Below are 18,059 nucleotides of genomic sequence, written 5' to 3' on the forward strand. Positions count from 1 at the left end.
AGGAAATGCCAGTGGTTCTACTGCAGCATCAACCAACCCAGTAGCTGCCTCATCATTTTTGGTTCCTCGAACCACACCTGGTTCACAGCCATCTATCAGTTCAATGCTTAAAAAAACTAAGAAAGAACACGCTGACAAGTTGCTGGCAAAATTTCTCCTTTGGAGTGATATTCCTTTCAACATTGTAAGGAATAATCCATTTTTCCAGCCTGTTGTTGATGCTATTGCAACTGTTGGCCCAGGGTACAAAATCTCTTCTTATCATGACATTAGAGGTCGGATTCTTCAAAATGAATAGCTTGACTGCACCAAAAGATTGGAGGATTTTAGGGAATCATGGGCACAAACAGGATGCACTGTGATGTCAGATGGTTGGACTGACCAAAAGGGGAGAACCCTTATAAACTTCTTGGTTAGTTGTCCCAAGGGGACTATGTTTATCAAATCTATTGATGCATCTACACAAATCAAAGATGCAAGAACTTTATGTGATTTGCTGGATGTGTTTATTTTGGAGGTGGGTGCAAAAAATGTTGCCCAAGTCATAACAAACAATGTTGCAAATTATGTTGTTGTTGGCAAGATGCTTATGGACAGGCATCCTACTTTATTTTGGACACCTTGTGCTGCACACTGTATTGATTTGAAGTTGGAGGACATAGGGAAAATTTCCTTTGTCAAAGATATTGTTGAGTCATCCAAAAGCATTACAAAATTTATATATAATCATACATTTGTGCTTAGCTTGATGAGAAAATTCACCAACAACAAAGAGTTGGTGCGCCCCGCTATTACACGGTTTGCGACCAGTTTCATATCTCTTCAATCCCTCTTGAATTCTATGTGGGATGTGAAGAGAATGTTTCTTTCAGAGGAGTGGCGTGCTTTGACAATAAGCTGCAAACCAGAGGGAGAGGCCATATGTAGACTAGTTTCATACCAGGAAGACTTATGGGCCGGAGTGCAGGAGGTGTGTGCCGTTATTGAACCTTTGGTAAAGGTTCTTCGATTAGTTGATGGTGAGAAGCCCGCAATGGGCTATTTGTATGAGGCCATGGACAGAGTGAAAGAATCCATTCGGGCCTACTATGATGATAAGGGAAATGAGGGGTTTCAGAGACACTCCTCCTATGAGGGGTGATTAATGAACGATGGAACAACACACTCCATCGTCCCATTCATGCTGCAGGGATCTACCTGAACCCCGCATTTTCTTATGCATGTGGGTTTGTATTTGATGTTGAGATCATGGATGGATTCTTAACCTGTGTCCAGAGGATGGTGCGATCTCCAGCAGAACATACAGAAATCTCTAAAGAAATTGAGACATATAGGATGGCAGGTGGCACATTTGGCTTTGACATAGCTATGACTGATAAGACGATTAAAATGCCAGGTATTTTTTAGTTTGTTTCAAATTTCATTGTCTCTTCAAATTCCATTTTTTTTTCTTATGTTTATTTAAAATTTTATTTCTAATTTTGTTGTAGATGCATGGTGGAGAATGTATGGTGCTAGGGTACCCCTTCTGCAAAAGCTTGCCATTCGAATCCTCAACCAAACATGTAGCTCCTCAGGATGTGAGCGCAACTGAAGTGTATTTGAAAAAATACACAACAAGAAGCGCAACAAGTTAACACTTAAAAATTTAAAATATTGCAAATTTCCAAATAATTTTTTGAATTCATTAAACAATATTTTTTTAATAATTATTATTTCATGATCTTTTTACGGGTTGGAGTCCCAGCGACTTAATGGCATGGTCTACGTCTACTACAATCTTCGATTGTGGGTGAGGCAACTTGAGAGGACACCTGATATGGAGGCCATCTCATTGGATGGGATTGACACCACTGCTGCATGGAGGGTTGAGGCCGAGAGGCCTCTCATGGAGTCTGTTGATGATTGGTTAGTGTAGGATGTAGTGGAGGAGGAGGAGGAGGAAGAGTTGGAGCAACAGGAGGAGGAGGTGACACCACCTGCCCAGGCTACCCCTGCCACCAGTAGAGGACATCGTCTACCTCCTATAGCTCCTACTTCTAGTTCTTCAGCTTCTAGAGCACAGCAGACTCCACTGCCAACTACACCAGCACCAGCATCTACATCTAGAGGGAAAGGGAAAGCTATGGCATTTTCTCACAAGAGGGGCAAAGGAAATCAATAGTATTAGACTTTGGTTATTTTGTTCATTTCATTGTATATGGCATTATGACTCATGATATGACTCATGAGATACATTATTATATTTTTTGTTGATATTTTGAGGTTGAGTTGGGACTCAGGAGTCAGGACTTACTATTCAAGGCATGATTCACTGTTATGTGTGACGTAGCACTAGAAATGATATTAAACATTTTACATATTAGTTCTTTTATCATATTTATGTGTCAATGTATTTATTTTATGTTGTAGATGGTTTGGATATTAACAAAATTGAAAAAAAAAAATGAATATTTTTGTATGTTACAATTTTTTCCCGATTATTACCGATTTTTACGATTTTTTCTTATTTTTCCCCGCGCCGAAATTATCCCAATAATGATTAGTGCAACATTGCTTTGAGCAATGCCATCAAAGGTTTAAAAGTTTATATGTCATCACAAAAATGAATTTTGAACTATCACCAGCAGCATCGAAGGCTTTTCAACGCCATTTACCAAATTTTACAATCAATTATAGAACAAAAAAGATATTTATTCACAAAAGAGGTGATGAGTTCGTAATATCGATCTAGGCAATAAAGTTAACAATTACCAAATGAGTGGAACTACACCAACATAGAAGTAAGATAAGATTATTCATGTCCACAAATGGTTAAAGGAATACCATCAAAGGTTTAAAAGTTTATATGTCATCGCAAAAATGAATTACGAACTATCACCAGCAGCATCGAAGGCTTTTTAACACCATTTACCAAAGTTTACAATCAATTGTAGAACAAAAGAAGATACTTATTCACAAAACAAGCGATGAATTCGTAATATTAGTCTAGGCAATAAAGCTAACAATTGCCAAATGAGTGGAATTACACCTACATAGAAGATAAGATTATTCATTTCCACAAATGATTTAAGGATAGACCAATGGATTGGAGAGCACAACTAGTGGCCACTAAACTATGGGAATGTCTAGAACACTCCTAGGTGCTAAAATGTCACCAAATAAGACAGATACAGATGACAATAGCAGAAAGAAAGCAACATAAGCCAGGCTAAAAACAAGAGCAAAACGCCAAGCGTTGCAGGGAGCTCACTCAACATCAGCATTATAACTGGAAATAAAGTAGCAGAGGTGAGAGAAAAGGCATCCCAATCCTCCCATCTATTGCTGTAAAGGAACCGATACAAAGCTCGACAATGTCATCCAAAGAGTACCCGTGGCCAAGGGGGCTGGCTGTATAATCCTAGGAGGAGATCTAATTGAAATAACGTGTCCCTCCTAACACCTATGGCCAATGGCAAGAATCTCATGACGGAGGTCTTGATGGTCTATCCAACCTAGGAGGTAGTTCTCCGTTGTGAGCAGGTTCCACTCTGAGGCCTTGTAGAGGTGACGTATCTTCCCAATGTCAGCCAAGCGGGAAGATATTTGCGGTATCACGAGAGTTCCAAGTGCTCAGCACATCCAAAGAGAGGACAATGATATCAAAACGGAATTAGTATCTCAGTGAAAAATGACAGCACTTCACACAAGATCACTAAGTAGGATAGGCTTTACAGATAGGAGAAAGCTGGCACTTCACTCAATCCTACTATATGACATGACATCCATATCATAGACTACAACATCAATGCAGCGTCGAAACCTGGTTATATCTCAGTGTCTCTACTTTCCACAGGATTGCACGATTTCAGCTATTGTATAGGCATACGGAGCTTGAGGATTGGTTTTGTAAAGCTGTCGTGGAAGGTCAAAATCTCATTCATGTCGAAAGGGCACGGCCATAAAATCCAAGAAACGAAGAATGTATTAAAAACTCCCGAGGCTTGAAAAAATATCATTCCAATGAAATATGCGTTAAAACATGCTGAGGCAGGAAACGAAGACTAAGCTGAACTTTGACGGGCTATTTATTGTATGGATTTCCAGAAACTACATTAAATGTAGCAATGAACACGACTTCCACAAAACATTAGCCAAGTGTCTACATCACAAAACCCTGATCTTACTTCAATGTACACATACCAGACGTACAACAACCATGGTACATTTTGTTGAAGAATTCTTAGTTTGCAATATCGTTCTCAATTCATGAACTCTTACAATACTGAGAGAGCTCAAAGAAAATATTCGTTTTTCTTACAGTAAATTTGCCCTTGCAAGATACCTGGCGAGCGAGTCTTCTGTAAGCGGATTTAATCTCCTTTGTGTTTGCAGACCTCGATACTCCCAGAGTTGCGTAGTAATCACCTGCCATACAAACGAACCGGTGCGTCTTTCTGTGTCTGTCATTGCAATTGAAATCGTATGAAAGCTTCGCGTTCCTCCATAAACCCTGCCCGCCATTAAAGAACTGAGATGAATCTAACCCTAGGTTTGAAAACTCGGACTGCAATCTAAACGTCCCTGAGCTGCTTTTCCCGACCATGATACCGGCCATCAGCGTGGACGTAGATGCATTGTTGTTGCTGCAGGCGAAGACAGCCAAAGATGGCGCGGAAGACATGGCCATTGTTGTGCAATGGATTGAATTGTCTGATAAATATTTATTGTTTGCTTGGTGGGAAACTTGACTCGCGATTGCTCCCACTCTGTTTTTTTCTTTGATGCTGGAAGTAGATAACGCTAGCAATAAAATATACCGACCAATTTTGTTTCGTGAAATATATTTCCTTCAACTTTTTAACTTTCCATTGTTTCCATTGATTTTTCAAGTTGGGAAATAATCTTTACTTTGTATTTTACATTTTGTGGTTGTAAAATGTGATCTAAAAATAATAATAATTTTAATAATATCTATTGTCTTGTTCCGAATAGTTCAATTGGCAAATGGTTATGGAAATAGTTTAGTTCAATTGGCAAATGGTTATGGAAATAGTTTCCGATAGTTTAATTGGTAAATGGTATTGGAAGTGGAGTTGTTTAAATGGTAAATTTTTATGGAAATAAAGTCTCATTTAATTAGAATTCTTGAGTTTAAGTCTATCTCATAATCAAGGTAAGAAGTTGAAAATGATAAATATGTAATTTAAAAAAAAAAAATTAATAATATCGATTATAAAAAATATGTTAAATTAAATATCATGTATTGAATTTAAATAATAATAATAATTAACGTTAATAATAATTGTCAATGATTAAAGTTAAATTTTAAGATATATTCAATTTTTTTACTTTGAAATTGTATTTTATATTAATATGTATTGATGATTCAAATAATCATGTATCTATAACCCGGATGCGGGTGGTAGGAATAAGCATTAATGCTCAAGCGAGCGAGGAGGGCAGCTGGCTTCACGGCGTCATCGATGGTTGAATGCATGGCAGGACATTTAATACTATTAATGAAACATTCGGCTCACGGCAGGCGGGATCAGTTTATCAAGATGGGTAGAAGGATCAGTGGTGCATTTGTCAGGAAGGCGACATTCTTTCTGCAGCATTCGGGCAGATACTCTCCTGGGCGAACTGGTTTGCGATTTCCAGAGGCAGAGTTGCGCACCTGGAAACCACCCTGGTTCCAGAGGCGCAAACTCCTTGCCAGTTTAATTCATCGGCTCACGACTCATCTGACCTGTATCTGGTATGGTTATTCTGTTGTCTTTTGGTTTCTCTTTGGAATAGCTCACGTCTCTGTTCTCGGGGAAGTCGAATATCCTCAATTTGGGCCAAGGTTTGAAGGTATTAGGATAGCTTCAGAGGTTCTAATTCATAGTTGGGCGAAGTCTTTCTTGGGCGTCTATTACTCCGGGTACTTTTATATTCTGTGTCTGTTTCCCTTTTGCACTCTAAGTCTGGTCAGCCCCTTTGCAATGGCTCCCCGAAGACGTGGAATTCCCCGAAGGGGCAGCAATTCAGGGGTTCGTGGGGGTATTATAGGCAGAGGAGAACCAACCCCACGTTGTATTGCCCCGCTCGCCTCCGTCTCTCCGACCTCCCCTTCTTCTAATCACTCTGGCCCTTCTCTGCACAGTTCCCTTCACTCCTGTCGCTTCAAGTTCAAAAGCAAATTAAACAAGCCCTCCATTTCTGCCCTTATCACTGTTATTTTCTCTGAGGAAGAAGAGGATTCCTCAGGCTCAGATGAACATAACAGGGACAGTCCTATCTCTCACAATCCCAGTGACTCTCAAGGAAGTGAAGCAGGTGACATTCTCAATGCCCCAGACCCGCAACAGGTTGAAGAACAACGCGAGGATTCGCCCCAACAACAAATCTCTTCTTATGAAGATATCATTCCTTGTGCTCCAGCGTCTTCCTCAGGCAATCTGTTGCACATGGTGCTTCCTCCGGGCCGCACAGAAAGGGATTACGAGGATAACATGATGGTCGAATGGGTCCGCTCTCCTGGCCGAGACAATGATGCAGATGATGATATGCCACCTCAGGCATAAGCCTTTCCGTCACAGCACGAATTCTCAGAATGGCGGCTTTTGATTTTGAACTTGTTCACAGTGGTTTTTCCTCCAGAATTTTCAGTATGGTACACTATAGTCTTCCAGCTTATAAATCTGCTTTTCTAGTTTTTTGTAATAGATTCAGAATATTAGGATGGCGGGAATCGCAGTATAGATCTATTTTGGTGTTAATGTCTTTTGAACCCTGGGTCTTCATGAATGTAATCAGACATATCAAAGCTGTATGCAGCAGACTTTTTGGTAGAGGGCAGGCTACAGCCCCCTCATAGGCTCATACCTCTCTGTAAATATTTTTTTCCCCTTTTTTATATAATAGAATAGTCTTTACTCAGGAAAAAAAAAAAAATCATGTATCTATACATGAAATTGCTACAATAGAGATATGATTTTTAAATTTTATTAAAATTGATAACAATTTGTAAGTTTAATGAAGAATTTTCCAACTCTTTCTTAATTAAAATATATTTTTTTTTACTGGGAGGCTGGAGCAAAAGGGGTAATTGTTAACTTCGAAGTAAAAACATAAATAAAGTACGCATGTGATCTTCGCATGGCGACAAACAATCAAGTGGAAGCCCTTTCTCTTTGGCAAGGTCTAAAAATCAGTTTGGCTAATGGTATCAAAAATTTGTCTATAGTTGGCAACTCCATGATGATTATTCAAAAATGTATGAAGCTCCTCGAGAACGTCAATCTTCTCAATGATGAAACCTCCTCAATCATGGTAAGGATTATTTATCTGTTAAAAAAAATTGAAAAGGTAAATTTGTTCCATGTGTTGCGTGCCAATAACCACTTGGCAGATGGTCAGGCCAACGCGGGGGTGATGCTGGAACAAGGTAGTTTATGTATAAATCAAGACAAAACCTCATGTCACATCCCCTGATTTGTAGCACCAGGTCAGCGCTATACTGCGGGGGTACGAGTCTTCAAAGACTTAAATTGGTAGTTAAGATGGTTAGCTCCACAATGCTCCTTTGTAGTGCTTTGGAATCTGGGATGGTTGGTTTCGAGTTAATGCATAGGTGTGGTTCCATTGGAATGCAGATCATGTACGAGGACAGGTGGGCGTCGTGGTTTCAGTTACTCATCGAGATATGCAATATAGCCATCCCTGTCGGGGAAGATGGTACCATCACATTACGATTCTAGTTAATTTTGGCGATGGAAGAAATGGAGGGAATTTGCCTTGATAAGACTTTGAATCGGCTAGCATTTATGAAGGGTAAGTTCGGAGGAATGTTGGGGCTGAACATGCCATTATATATGGTAGTTGGCTATGGTTAGTTAATCAAAGGATAGTTATTGTCCAGAGGCGGATTGCTGCAAAGATGGCCTCCACAAGTAACGGCAGTGGTGGAGGCTCTGGGTTCAGAAGCTCAGGGTTTGGTCATGGCAGTGGTGGAAGCATCGAGAATTTGGTGGAGAATTCTTGTAAACAAGTTATAAAGGATATTGTTAAGGAAATTAACGAAAGTATGGTAGTTCTCTATGCTCAATTATCTGGATTGGGTAAAGATATGGAATTATTACAGAAGACAATGGAAGGCATGTGTATCAATGTGATTAGCGTACAACAAAAGGTGGATAACATCAAAATAAAAGTGGAAACTGCTACTATTGAGGTTTTAAAGGAAGTTTTTGGGGTTAGGGAAGCCACGGTCTTCAACATTGTTGATGTTGAGGTTGTTGTTGTTGCTGATGAGGTTAATGATGGAGAGGATGTCGTGGAGGAATTGACGACTACTGTGGATGAACTTGCGAGAGAAGAATTCAATCCTAGTAGCTGCTGAAAGTTTTTCGTTTAAATAGTATATATATGTTATGCCGATGTATAGAATATACTGGTGTTTTTTTGGAGAGTCTGCAGTTATAGTTATGCTCAAAGACTATATGTAAATCATGTTGGTAGCAAGAAGGTCTCATTCCAATGTAAATCAATGGAAATTGCTAAGAGCACAATCTTGAATTTTGTACGGGACCTGACCCTTTTCTAGTTTATACAACGAAAATTCTACCTGTTTCTTTAAAAGAAATATAACTAAAAAAAAAAAACCTTTTTATCCAAAACATTTAATCTTTCTTTCTTTTGTTGCAACCATTTCTCATTCTAAATTTATATTTAAATGCATCAAATCAAGTGGTTATTCCTTTTGGCCAAAAACTTTGAGACACATTCTAATTTTCCAATTCAAGAAATTCTTATTATGCTTGCCCCAATAGGTATTATGCATATGGTTTTAGGTTGACCACCCATTACTTTGGTCAAATCTGTTAAATAATTTCCAATTTCACAAACTAAATGCTATTGGTTGTTATTTTGGAGATCTTCTAGGGATATTCCTCATAACTCATGGTATGATGGTACTTGAATTTTAATGCTTGTTGCATTGGTCATTGATCGATAGTCAAACTCTTGTACTTCTAAGCAATATGGCAACTACGTTTGATGCTTTGGTCGGGTGCACATAGGTCAAATTTTGCTTCTAATTTCACTCAAAGCAAGAAAGAAAAGATCTAATATGCCACATTATCACCCTGATGACGTGGTCTCAGCAACTTGACAGTAGCATTTAATGGTGCGGCCAAGCGCATATAGGGATCTATCTAGGTGTTGAGTCGATGGTTTATTCCATATGTGTCTGTGTTCTGAATTAGTTGTTGTGTTGTATTTTTAAATAAATTTAAAATTAATCGTGGTTGGGTTTAGTTTATATATGGAGATAAAAATATTTATAGAATTTATGAGATAATCTATTTAATTATAGAATAGGTGTGAATTTCATCTGTATTTTAAAATATAATTTTTATATTCACAATTCACTTTTATTCTCAAGTCTATTTTTTTTAATTACAAATTAATTTTTTTTTTTATCATTTTTTAATTACTGAGATGCACACCTTTGTATTCCTTAATAAAGTCATACACCCTTAGTATTTCTTAATAAAGTCGGTATGAGCAAAACTTTATAACTTAAATAATCATATGATATTTTCCATATTTTCCATGACATTATTTACATAATTTGAGGCATAATGTTAATGGTTAGTTGTTATCTACCATCATTGAAGAAACTTGGAAACTAATTTACAAAATATTAACTTAGTATCCTTTAGTATCCTTTTATATTATTATCATATTAATATTGTGATAGTAAAAACCTAAGCTGTAAGGTTTTTTTGTTTTTTGTTTTTTTATACAGTAAACTTATATTACAAACAATTGTGAAAGAATGTATGTACCTCTCTACAGTATAGATATTGAATGAGTGTGCAATTTATTTATGTTTTTTTATTTTTTTTCTATAGATTGCAATATCCCTTTTTAAAGAATATGAGTTATTCTGCAATCAATTTGTTTATATATGCAAATCTAACTTTCCAACATGTAACCAATCAAAAATTTATTATTATTGTTGTTGGGTAGGATTGGATTCTCCACCCTGACAATGTTGAATTACAAATAATCGAATATCTCAATTTACCAATGAGTAGAATCTAAATTATGATAACTAAATAACGATTCTTTAATGCAGAATAAATACTTAAAAGAACAATAAAGAATCGTAAAAAACTTGATGCCCAAGAAAACATACCTCCAGCCATTGATGCTACTCACACTCACAATGTGTTTTGTACACAAAGCTTCCGGGTTGCTTCACAATATCTTCCTCGGATTTGAGTGCTTTCCTCTTCACCACACCAATATATCTCAGCAGATAAACAATCAAAACCATAGAGGATGGAAACCAATCCTCCATAGACTGCGATGGCAATGATACTTGGCAATCTAAGTTTAAAGTTCTAAAGATTTCAAAAGGTACTGGAATGGAAATAAAACTGATATACAAATTATTTATATCTGCAAAAACTACCTTCCTTTATGCATGTCCCCTGGATCATTCCATGCAACTTGAAATTTCTCCATTCTTTTACAAATAAAAGAACAAACCCGCGAAGTTAATAGGGGGGATCCCACTTGAACGTTTGGGACAACCGCCATAATGTATTATGGTGAATATTTCACTCAGAGGTGGGGTCACCTACGCATCTAAATCGAACAATGAGCAGCAGCCTCGTTTTATCCACGCCTAAAAATATCATAGACAACAATGAAGGTAAATATCGTAACACAATCTTCACGCAAGCAGAAAGAAAAAGAATACAGAAAATCTAAAGGCACTTCCAAGCTCTGCTCACTCTAACTTGATGGTGTAAGGCTGAAGGGGATTGAGTTAGTGAGCTTGGGGACCAAACAGAAGTATTTATAGCCAAGCTTCCATCAAGCTTTTGTTGGCTATGTGTCAAGTGTTCCATAGATCATGGTAGAGAACTGCAGAGGGAGTAATGGACCACTCCAGGAGCTCCCAACAAGAAATTAATTTAACTGCAGTTGGTTTTCGTAATTTAAGGAAATAACTGCAGTTGGTTTCCATAATTGCAGGAAATAACTAGCAGATTGTTTCCAAATCAACTGCGGCTGTTATGGGAGCTATCGGTAACTGTTATGGGAGCTAACATTCTCCCACTTGGTCCATACTTCCAATATTAATGTCTCATCTTAAAACCCATTGATAATTTGTATTAAGTAATAGATACATGAATCATGGCGATAAGTCCTCTAATGATGAGTATTATCTTCCATTTATTACTATGTATTTATTTCTATTAAAATTTATGTGGCAACAATTTCTTAATGAATAAACCTTATGTTTATTCTTGGTCTTACACAGATGAATTCTCTCAAATCAAATTAAGGTGCACATAAATATGAGGAAAACATCACAATAATTAAGAATTTCATTAAAATAACATTGTCCATACAATGAGAAACTACATAATGGAACCAAGTCCCATATTCATTACATGATCCTTGAAGTTAAATGGTGGCATGCCCTTAGTCAAAGGATCAGCGATCATCAACTCAGTGCTGATGTGCTCAATGACCACTTTCTTTTCTTTAACACGTTCTCTTATAGCTAAATACTTAATGTCGATGTGCTTATATCGACTCCCACTTTTATTGTTTTTAGCCATAAAAACAGCAGCTGAATTGTCGCAATATATTCTCAATGGCTTAGAGATAGAATCCATAATTCTAAGCCCAAAAATTAAACTCTTAAGCCATACACCATGTAAAGTAGCCTCAAAATAGGAGACGAACTCGGCTTCCGTAGTGGAAGTGGCAATCAAGGTCTGCTTGGCACTCCTCCATGATACAGCTCCACCGGTCATCATAAAAATGTATCCTGATGTTGATTTGTGTGAATCAACACATCCAGCAAAGTCAGAATTTGAGTAGCCAATTACTTCTAAATTGTCTGTCCGTCTATACATAAGCATGTAGTTTTTGGTTCCTTGAAGGTACTTCATTACTTTCTTTGCAGCTCTCCAGTGGTCTAAACCTGGATCACTCGGATATCATCCCAACATTCCCACAACAAATGCAATGTCAAGTCTTGTGCAGACCTAAGCATACATTAGGCTTCCGATAGCAGAAGCATATGGAATGTTCTTCATTTGTTCCCTTTCAAAGTCATCCTTCGGGCATTGGTTCAAATTGAACATACCACCCTTCACAATGGGAGCTATACTTGGTGAACAATCCTTCATCCGAAATCTCTCTAAAATTTTATTAATATAGGTTTCCTGAGACAAACCCAAGATGCCTCGAAATCTGTCTCTATGGATCTTAATGCTAATGATATAAGATGCCTCACCCATATCCTTCATATCGAAATTTTTAGAGAGGAATTGTTTCACCTCATGCAGAAAACCCTTATCATTGGTTGCTAGCAAAATGTCATCCACATATAAAACAAGAAAACAGATTTTACTCCCACTGAGTTTCAGGTATATACATTGATCCATAGTGTTTTCTACAAAACTGAAAGAAGAAATTACATTATGGAATCTCAAATACCATTGGCGGGATGCTTGTTTTAAACTGTATAATGATTTCTTGAGCTGGCAAACCAATTGTTCACCATCACTAGAGGGGAATCCTTCAGGTTGTTTGATGTAAACCTCCTCCTCTAGATCTCCATTGAGAAATGTCGTTTTCACATCCATTTGTTGCAACTCCAAGTCAAAATGGGCTAATAATGCCATAATTACGCGCAAGGAATCTTGCTTAGATACAGGAGAGAAAGTCTCCGTGTAGTCGATTCCTTCTTTCTCAGTGAATCCCTTAGTGACATGTCTTGCCTTGTATCTCCCAATGTTGCCCAATGAGTCTTTCTTTGTCTCAAAGACCCATTTACATCCAATGGCTTTTGCATCATTAGGCAACTCAACAAGATCCCAGACTTCGTTACTCTTTATAGAATTCATCTCTTCCTTCATGGCATCGTACCATAATTCTGATTCTTTGCAACTCATGGCTTGTGAAAATGACTCGGTATCATTTTTAGCTCCAATGTTTTAATCAGATTCTTGCAGATACACAACATAATCATCAGAAATTGTTGATCTCTTTGGTCTAGTAGATCTTCTTAATGTTGTACCATCATCTTCCTGAGAAGTATGTGGTTCACCTTGTTGTTCAAAAATTCTTGGCAACTCTTGAACTCCCTGATCTACTAGAATGTCGTCAGCAACTTGTGGAACTTCAACAATTGGTTGTTCAACACCAGTTTGTACTTGAGGGGTGCTGTGAACAATAACCAATCTATCACTTGAGGTGGAAGCTTGAGATTCTGAATGATCTTTCTTAGAAACCATGTTCTGGTTTCATCGCTCCCACTGATCAAGTCTTTTTCAAGAAACTTTGCATTTCTTGATTCCACAATCCTAGTGTTGTGAGATGGACAATAAAATCTGTAACCTTTAAACCTTTCAGCATATCCAATGAAATACCCACTAATGGTCCTTAGGTCTAGCTTCTTCTCTTGTGGATTATATATTGTTACTTCAGACGGGCATCCCCAAACACGCATATGTCGCAAACTCGGTTTCCAACCTTTCCATAATTCAAATGGCGTTTTAGGAACAACCTTGGTTGGAACTCGGTTTAATATATACACTGTCGTCTTAAGTGCTTCAATCCACAAGGATTTAGGAAGATTGGAGCTGCTAAGCATACTCCGCACCATGTCCAATAATGTTCGGTTTCTTATTTCTGCTACACCATTTTGGTCGGGTGAACTAGGCATGGTGTATTGGGCAACAATCCCATGCTCTTGAAGAAATTTTGCAAATGGCCCAGGTGCTTGTCCATCTTCTATGTATCTACCATAATATTCTCCACCTCTATCTGATCTCACGATCTTAATTTTCTTGCCACATTGTTTCTCTACTTCAGCCTTAAAGAGATTAAAGGCATCTAATGCTTCGTTCTTTTTATGAAGCATGTAAAGATACATATATCGTGAGTAATCATCTATAAAAGAGATGAAGTATCTCTGACCATGTGAGTCTATGTCTGGACTACATATATCAGTATGTATGATCTCTAATATGTCCGAACTCCTATTGGCACCTTTCTTTGACTTATTGGTCTGCTTTCCCTTTATGCAGTCCACACAAGTCTCGAAATCAGTAAAATCCAGAGTATTAAGTACCCCTTCATTTACCAATCTTTTAATTATTTCTATGGAGATATGACCTAATCTCTGGCGCCATAATTTAGAGGAATCCTCATTAATAACACATCTTTTAGTGCTAGTGTGAACATGCATTGAATCATAAGTGACATTGTCTTGTAAATTAATACAGTAAAGACCATTAGACAAAATACCATTCCCAACACAATCAGATTTATAAAATAAACTGAAGGATGTTTCTGAAAAGTTAAAGGAATATCCAAAAGGTACAACCCTTGAAACTGAAATCAAGTTTCTAGAAAAACTTGGAACATAAAAGGTCTTTTCTAATTCTAAAACAAAGCCACTACTTAAAGTTAAATAGCATGTTCCTACAGCTTCCACATGCGAGCCCATCTTGTTTCCTGATAAGATGCTTTGCGCACTTCCCACTGGCTTCCGTAGGTTTTGCAAACCCTGCAAGGAATTCGAAATGTGAATTGTTGATCCAGAATCAATCCACCAAGTGTTAATATTGACATTAACCATATTAGATTCATAACAAACAAACGAGATTGGATTACCTTTGTCCGCAAGCCATATATGAAATTTGGTGCATTCCTTCTTCATGTGCCCCTTCTTTTTACAGAAGAAACACTTGGAATCCTTCTTGATATCGGCTTGGGGAGGTACTTTATCTTTCCCTTTCTGATTGGCTTGAGATTTTCCCTTTCCACGCATTGCCAGCATTGCACTTTCTCCCAGTTCCATCACTAGTCTCCCTTCCTCTTGAACACACATGGTCATGAGTTCATTAATTGACCATTTATCCTTATGTGTGTTGTATGAGATTTTGAAGGGTCTGTATTGGTGCAGAAGGGTGTTCAGGATGTAGTGCACCAGGAAGGACTCCGATATTTCAACCTCGAGTTTCTTCAATTGAGCCACAGTGTCCCTCATTTGCATGATGTGCTCACGTACACCTTTCACACTGGTGAGCCTTAGGGATGAGAACTTCATGATTAGGGTGCTTGCTAGTGCCTTGTTTGAAGTGACGAATTAATCATCAATGGCTTTCAGCAAGTCTCGGACCTTTTCATGCTAATCAACGGAACCACGAATACCAGCTGAAATTTTAGTCTTAATGAACATCATGCTTAGGCAATTAGATCGCTCCCATCATTCATAAAGCATGATGTCCGCTGCAGTGCTGGTATTAGTGAGTGTTGGTGGTTCATCTTTCCTAATAGCATAGTCTATGTCCATCCACCCTAAATGAAGGAGAATTCTCTCCTTCCAGACCTTATAGTTATCTCCCTTATGTTCAGGGATATCACAACGAATTTCAGAGAAATTTGCAAGTTGTACAACTACATAAAATTAAAGATCACGGGTTTATGTTAAAATTGAGGCCTAAAAATAAAATTTCATGCTTTACCAATGTAAATCATGCTTAAAAATTGAATCTAATGACATAAAAATTGTCTGTGGACTAAATTTTCAATTCAAGCATATTCAATTATTCTTTATGATAGAATTTATCAAATTATTCACTTAATTCATAATTCTAAAGGGTATATTATGAATATTTTATCCTAATTAATTATATAAATATAATAAAAATTCATGTGGGATAAAATTTATTATATTTAGTATAATTAACTACAATTAATGTCTAAATATTCTTTATGTGATCCTAATCAATCACAATACATAATATTATTTAACTAGAGATGTTGTGGCTATTCTCCAATCAATTAAAATTATATGGATCACTACACATTATTTCTTTTATACATAAAAAATTAGCTTGAAATAAACTATAATATTCATGCATAATATTCAACAATGGGTCTCGTATACTCATCCAAAATAGCATGTTTTAATTTAAAACAAAAATAATCAATTCATGCAAATTAAATACGAGCATAGTTGATAAATTTTGCACAACAATTTTCCAAAATGCATATAATTAAATAAATATTATAAGCATAAAAATTGAGCAAAAATTAGACATATTTCCAAATAAATGCCTTAATTCAGAAAATTCTCAAAATATAACATTAGCATAATATAGCATGTCTATAAACACCAAGGCAGACATAAAAATTGCTCCGATACCAAATTGATAGCAAAAATAACGATTCTTTAATGCGGAATAAATACTTAAAAGAATCGTAAAAAACTTGATGCCCAAGAAAACATACCTCTAGCCATTGATGCTACTCACACTCACAATGTGTTTTGTACGCAAAGCTTCCGGGCCGCTTCACAATATCTTCCTCAGATTTGAGTGCTTTCCTCTTCACCACACCAATATATCTCAGCAGATAAACGATCAGAACCATAAGTACGAGGATGGAAACCAACCCTCCAGAGACTGTGATGGCAATGATACTTGGCAATCTAAGTTTAAAGTTCTAAAGATTTCAAAAGGTACTGGAATGGAAATAAAACTGATATACAAATTATTTATATCTGCAAAAACTGCCTTCCTTTTTGCATGTCCCCCAAATCATTCCATGCAACTTGAAATTTCTCCATTCTTTTACAAATAAAAGAACAAACCCACGAAGTTAAGAGGGGGAATCCCGCTTGAACGTCTCAGACAACTGCCAGAATATATTATGGCGAATATTTCACTCAAAGGCGGGATCACCTATGCATCTGAATCGAACAATGAGCACCAGCCTCGTTTTATCCACACCTAAAAATATCGTAGACAGCGATGAAGGTAAATATTGTAACACAATCTTCACGCAAGCAGAAAGAAGAAGAATACAGAAAATCTGAAGGCACTTCCAAGCTCTGCTCGCTCTAACTTGATGGTGTAAGGATGAAGGGGATTGAGTTAGTGAGCTTGGGGACCAAACAAAAGTATTTATAGTCAAGCTTCCATCAAGCTTCTGTTGGCTATGCATCAAGTGTTCCACAGATCATGGTAGAGAATTGCAGAGGGAGTAATGGACTACTCCAGGAGCTCCTAACAAGAAATTAATTTAACTGCAGTTGGTTTCCATAATTGCAGGAAATAACTGGCAAATTGTTTCAAAATCAGCAGATTGTTTCCAAATCAACTGCGGCTGTTATGGGAGCTAACAAATTAACACAATTTTAAATCTTAACATTAACTCAAATTTAATATTTGTACTTTAATTTAGTTACATTTAAACTAAGGGGCAGGCATTAGCTACTATATAGCCTTTGTTGTATAACAAATTATAATTATTATACACTTAGTTATGTGTAATATAAGATCTTGAATGTAATATATTTATAATTTTTCAAAACATTGAATCTCTCTTTCTTTTGTTGCACTAATTTCTCATTCTAAATTTATATTTAAATGCATCACATCAAATCAAATGGTTATTCCTTTTGACCAAAGACTTTAAGACACATTTTAATTTTCTAATTCAAGAAATTCTTATTGTATAGCAAATTATAATTTATTATACACTTAGATATGTGTAATATAAGATCTTGAATCTAATATATCTATAATTTATTACACACTTAGTTATGTCTAATATGATCTTGAATGTAATATTTATGTGTTGTGTTTTTAAGTATATTATTTCTTAATGTAATATATTTATTTGTCTTTCAGTAGATTGTTTCCTAGATCTCTCTATTTCTTCTCTTATTCGCTCTTTTTAAATGTTCTCTTGGTCATCGAAGTATTTTCACAGTTCTATAAATTTAGAAAATAGTACACAATAACAATCACTCGATGAATGTGCACATTTGGTCAAAAAAATTATCTTCTTTTTTTTTGTTTTACTTGGTCCAATTTGATTTTTGAGAGTTTATGATCTGGTTCAAAATAACTACGAAAACTTGAAAATATTTTCTGAATTTAGGCTTTTTGTAATCCATAATTATGATTGTTGGACATCTTTCGATACTAATCACATTCAAAGCTTTTTGTCAACTCTTTCTGAACCATCTAGTGTAG

The 18,059-nt window shown here is 36.6% G+C and overlaps 1 protein-coding gene across 5 annotated transcripts in view; it reads right to left on the reverse strand.

The window, feature by feature from the left end:
- Nucleotides 1-4,793, reverse strand: part of LOC149197187 (Molecular chaperone Hsp40/DnaJ family protein) — a 259,324-nt gene extending 254,531 nt beyond the window's left edge. For all 5 annotated transcript variants that reach the window (XR_016254743.1, XR_016254744.1, XM_089405755.1 and 2 more), the window contains exon 1: nucleotides 4,328-4,793. Coding sequence is in view for 3 of the 5 variants with exons in the window: in XM_089405755.1 (XP_089261881.1) it covers nucleotides 4,328-4,672 (345 nt within the window). In the remaining 2 variants the exon portion in view is untranslated. The remainder of the gene's footprint in view (nucleotides 1-4,327) is intronic.
- Nucleotides 4,794-18,059: the final 13,266 nt, after the last annotated feature.

The sequence above is a fragment of the Pinus tabuliformis genome, chromosome 2_2 (assembly GCF_031772625.1).
Source record: "Pinus tabuliformis cultivar Carrire ecotype Pingquan chromosome 2_2, CPIR1, whole genome shotgun sequence".
In the NCBI taxonomy this organism is placed as follows: domain Eukaryota; kingdom Viridiplantae; phylum Streptophyta; class Pinopsida; order Pinales; family Pinaceae; genus Pinus; species Pinus tabuliformis.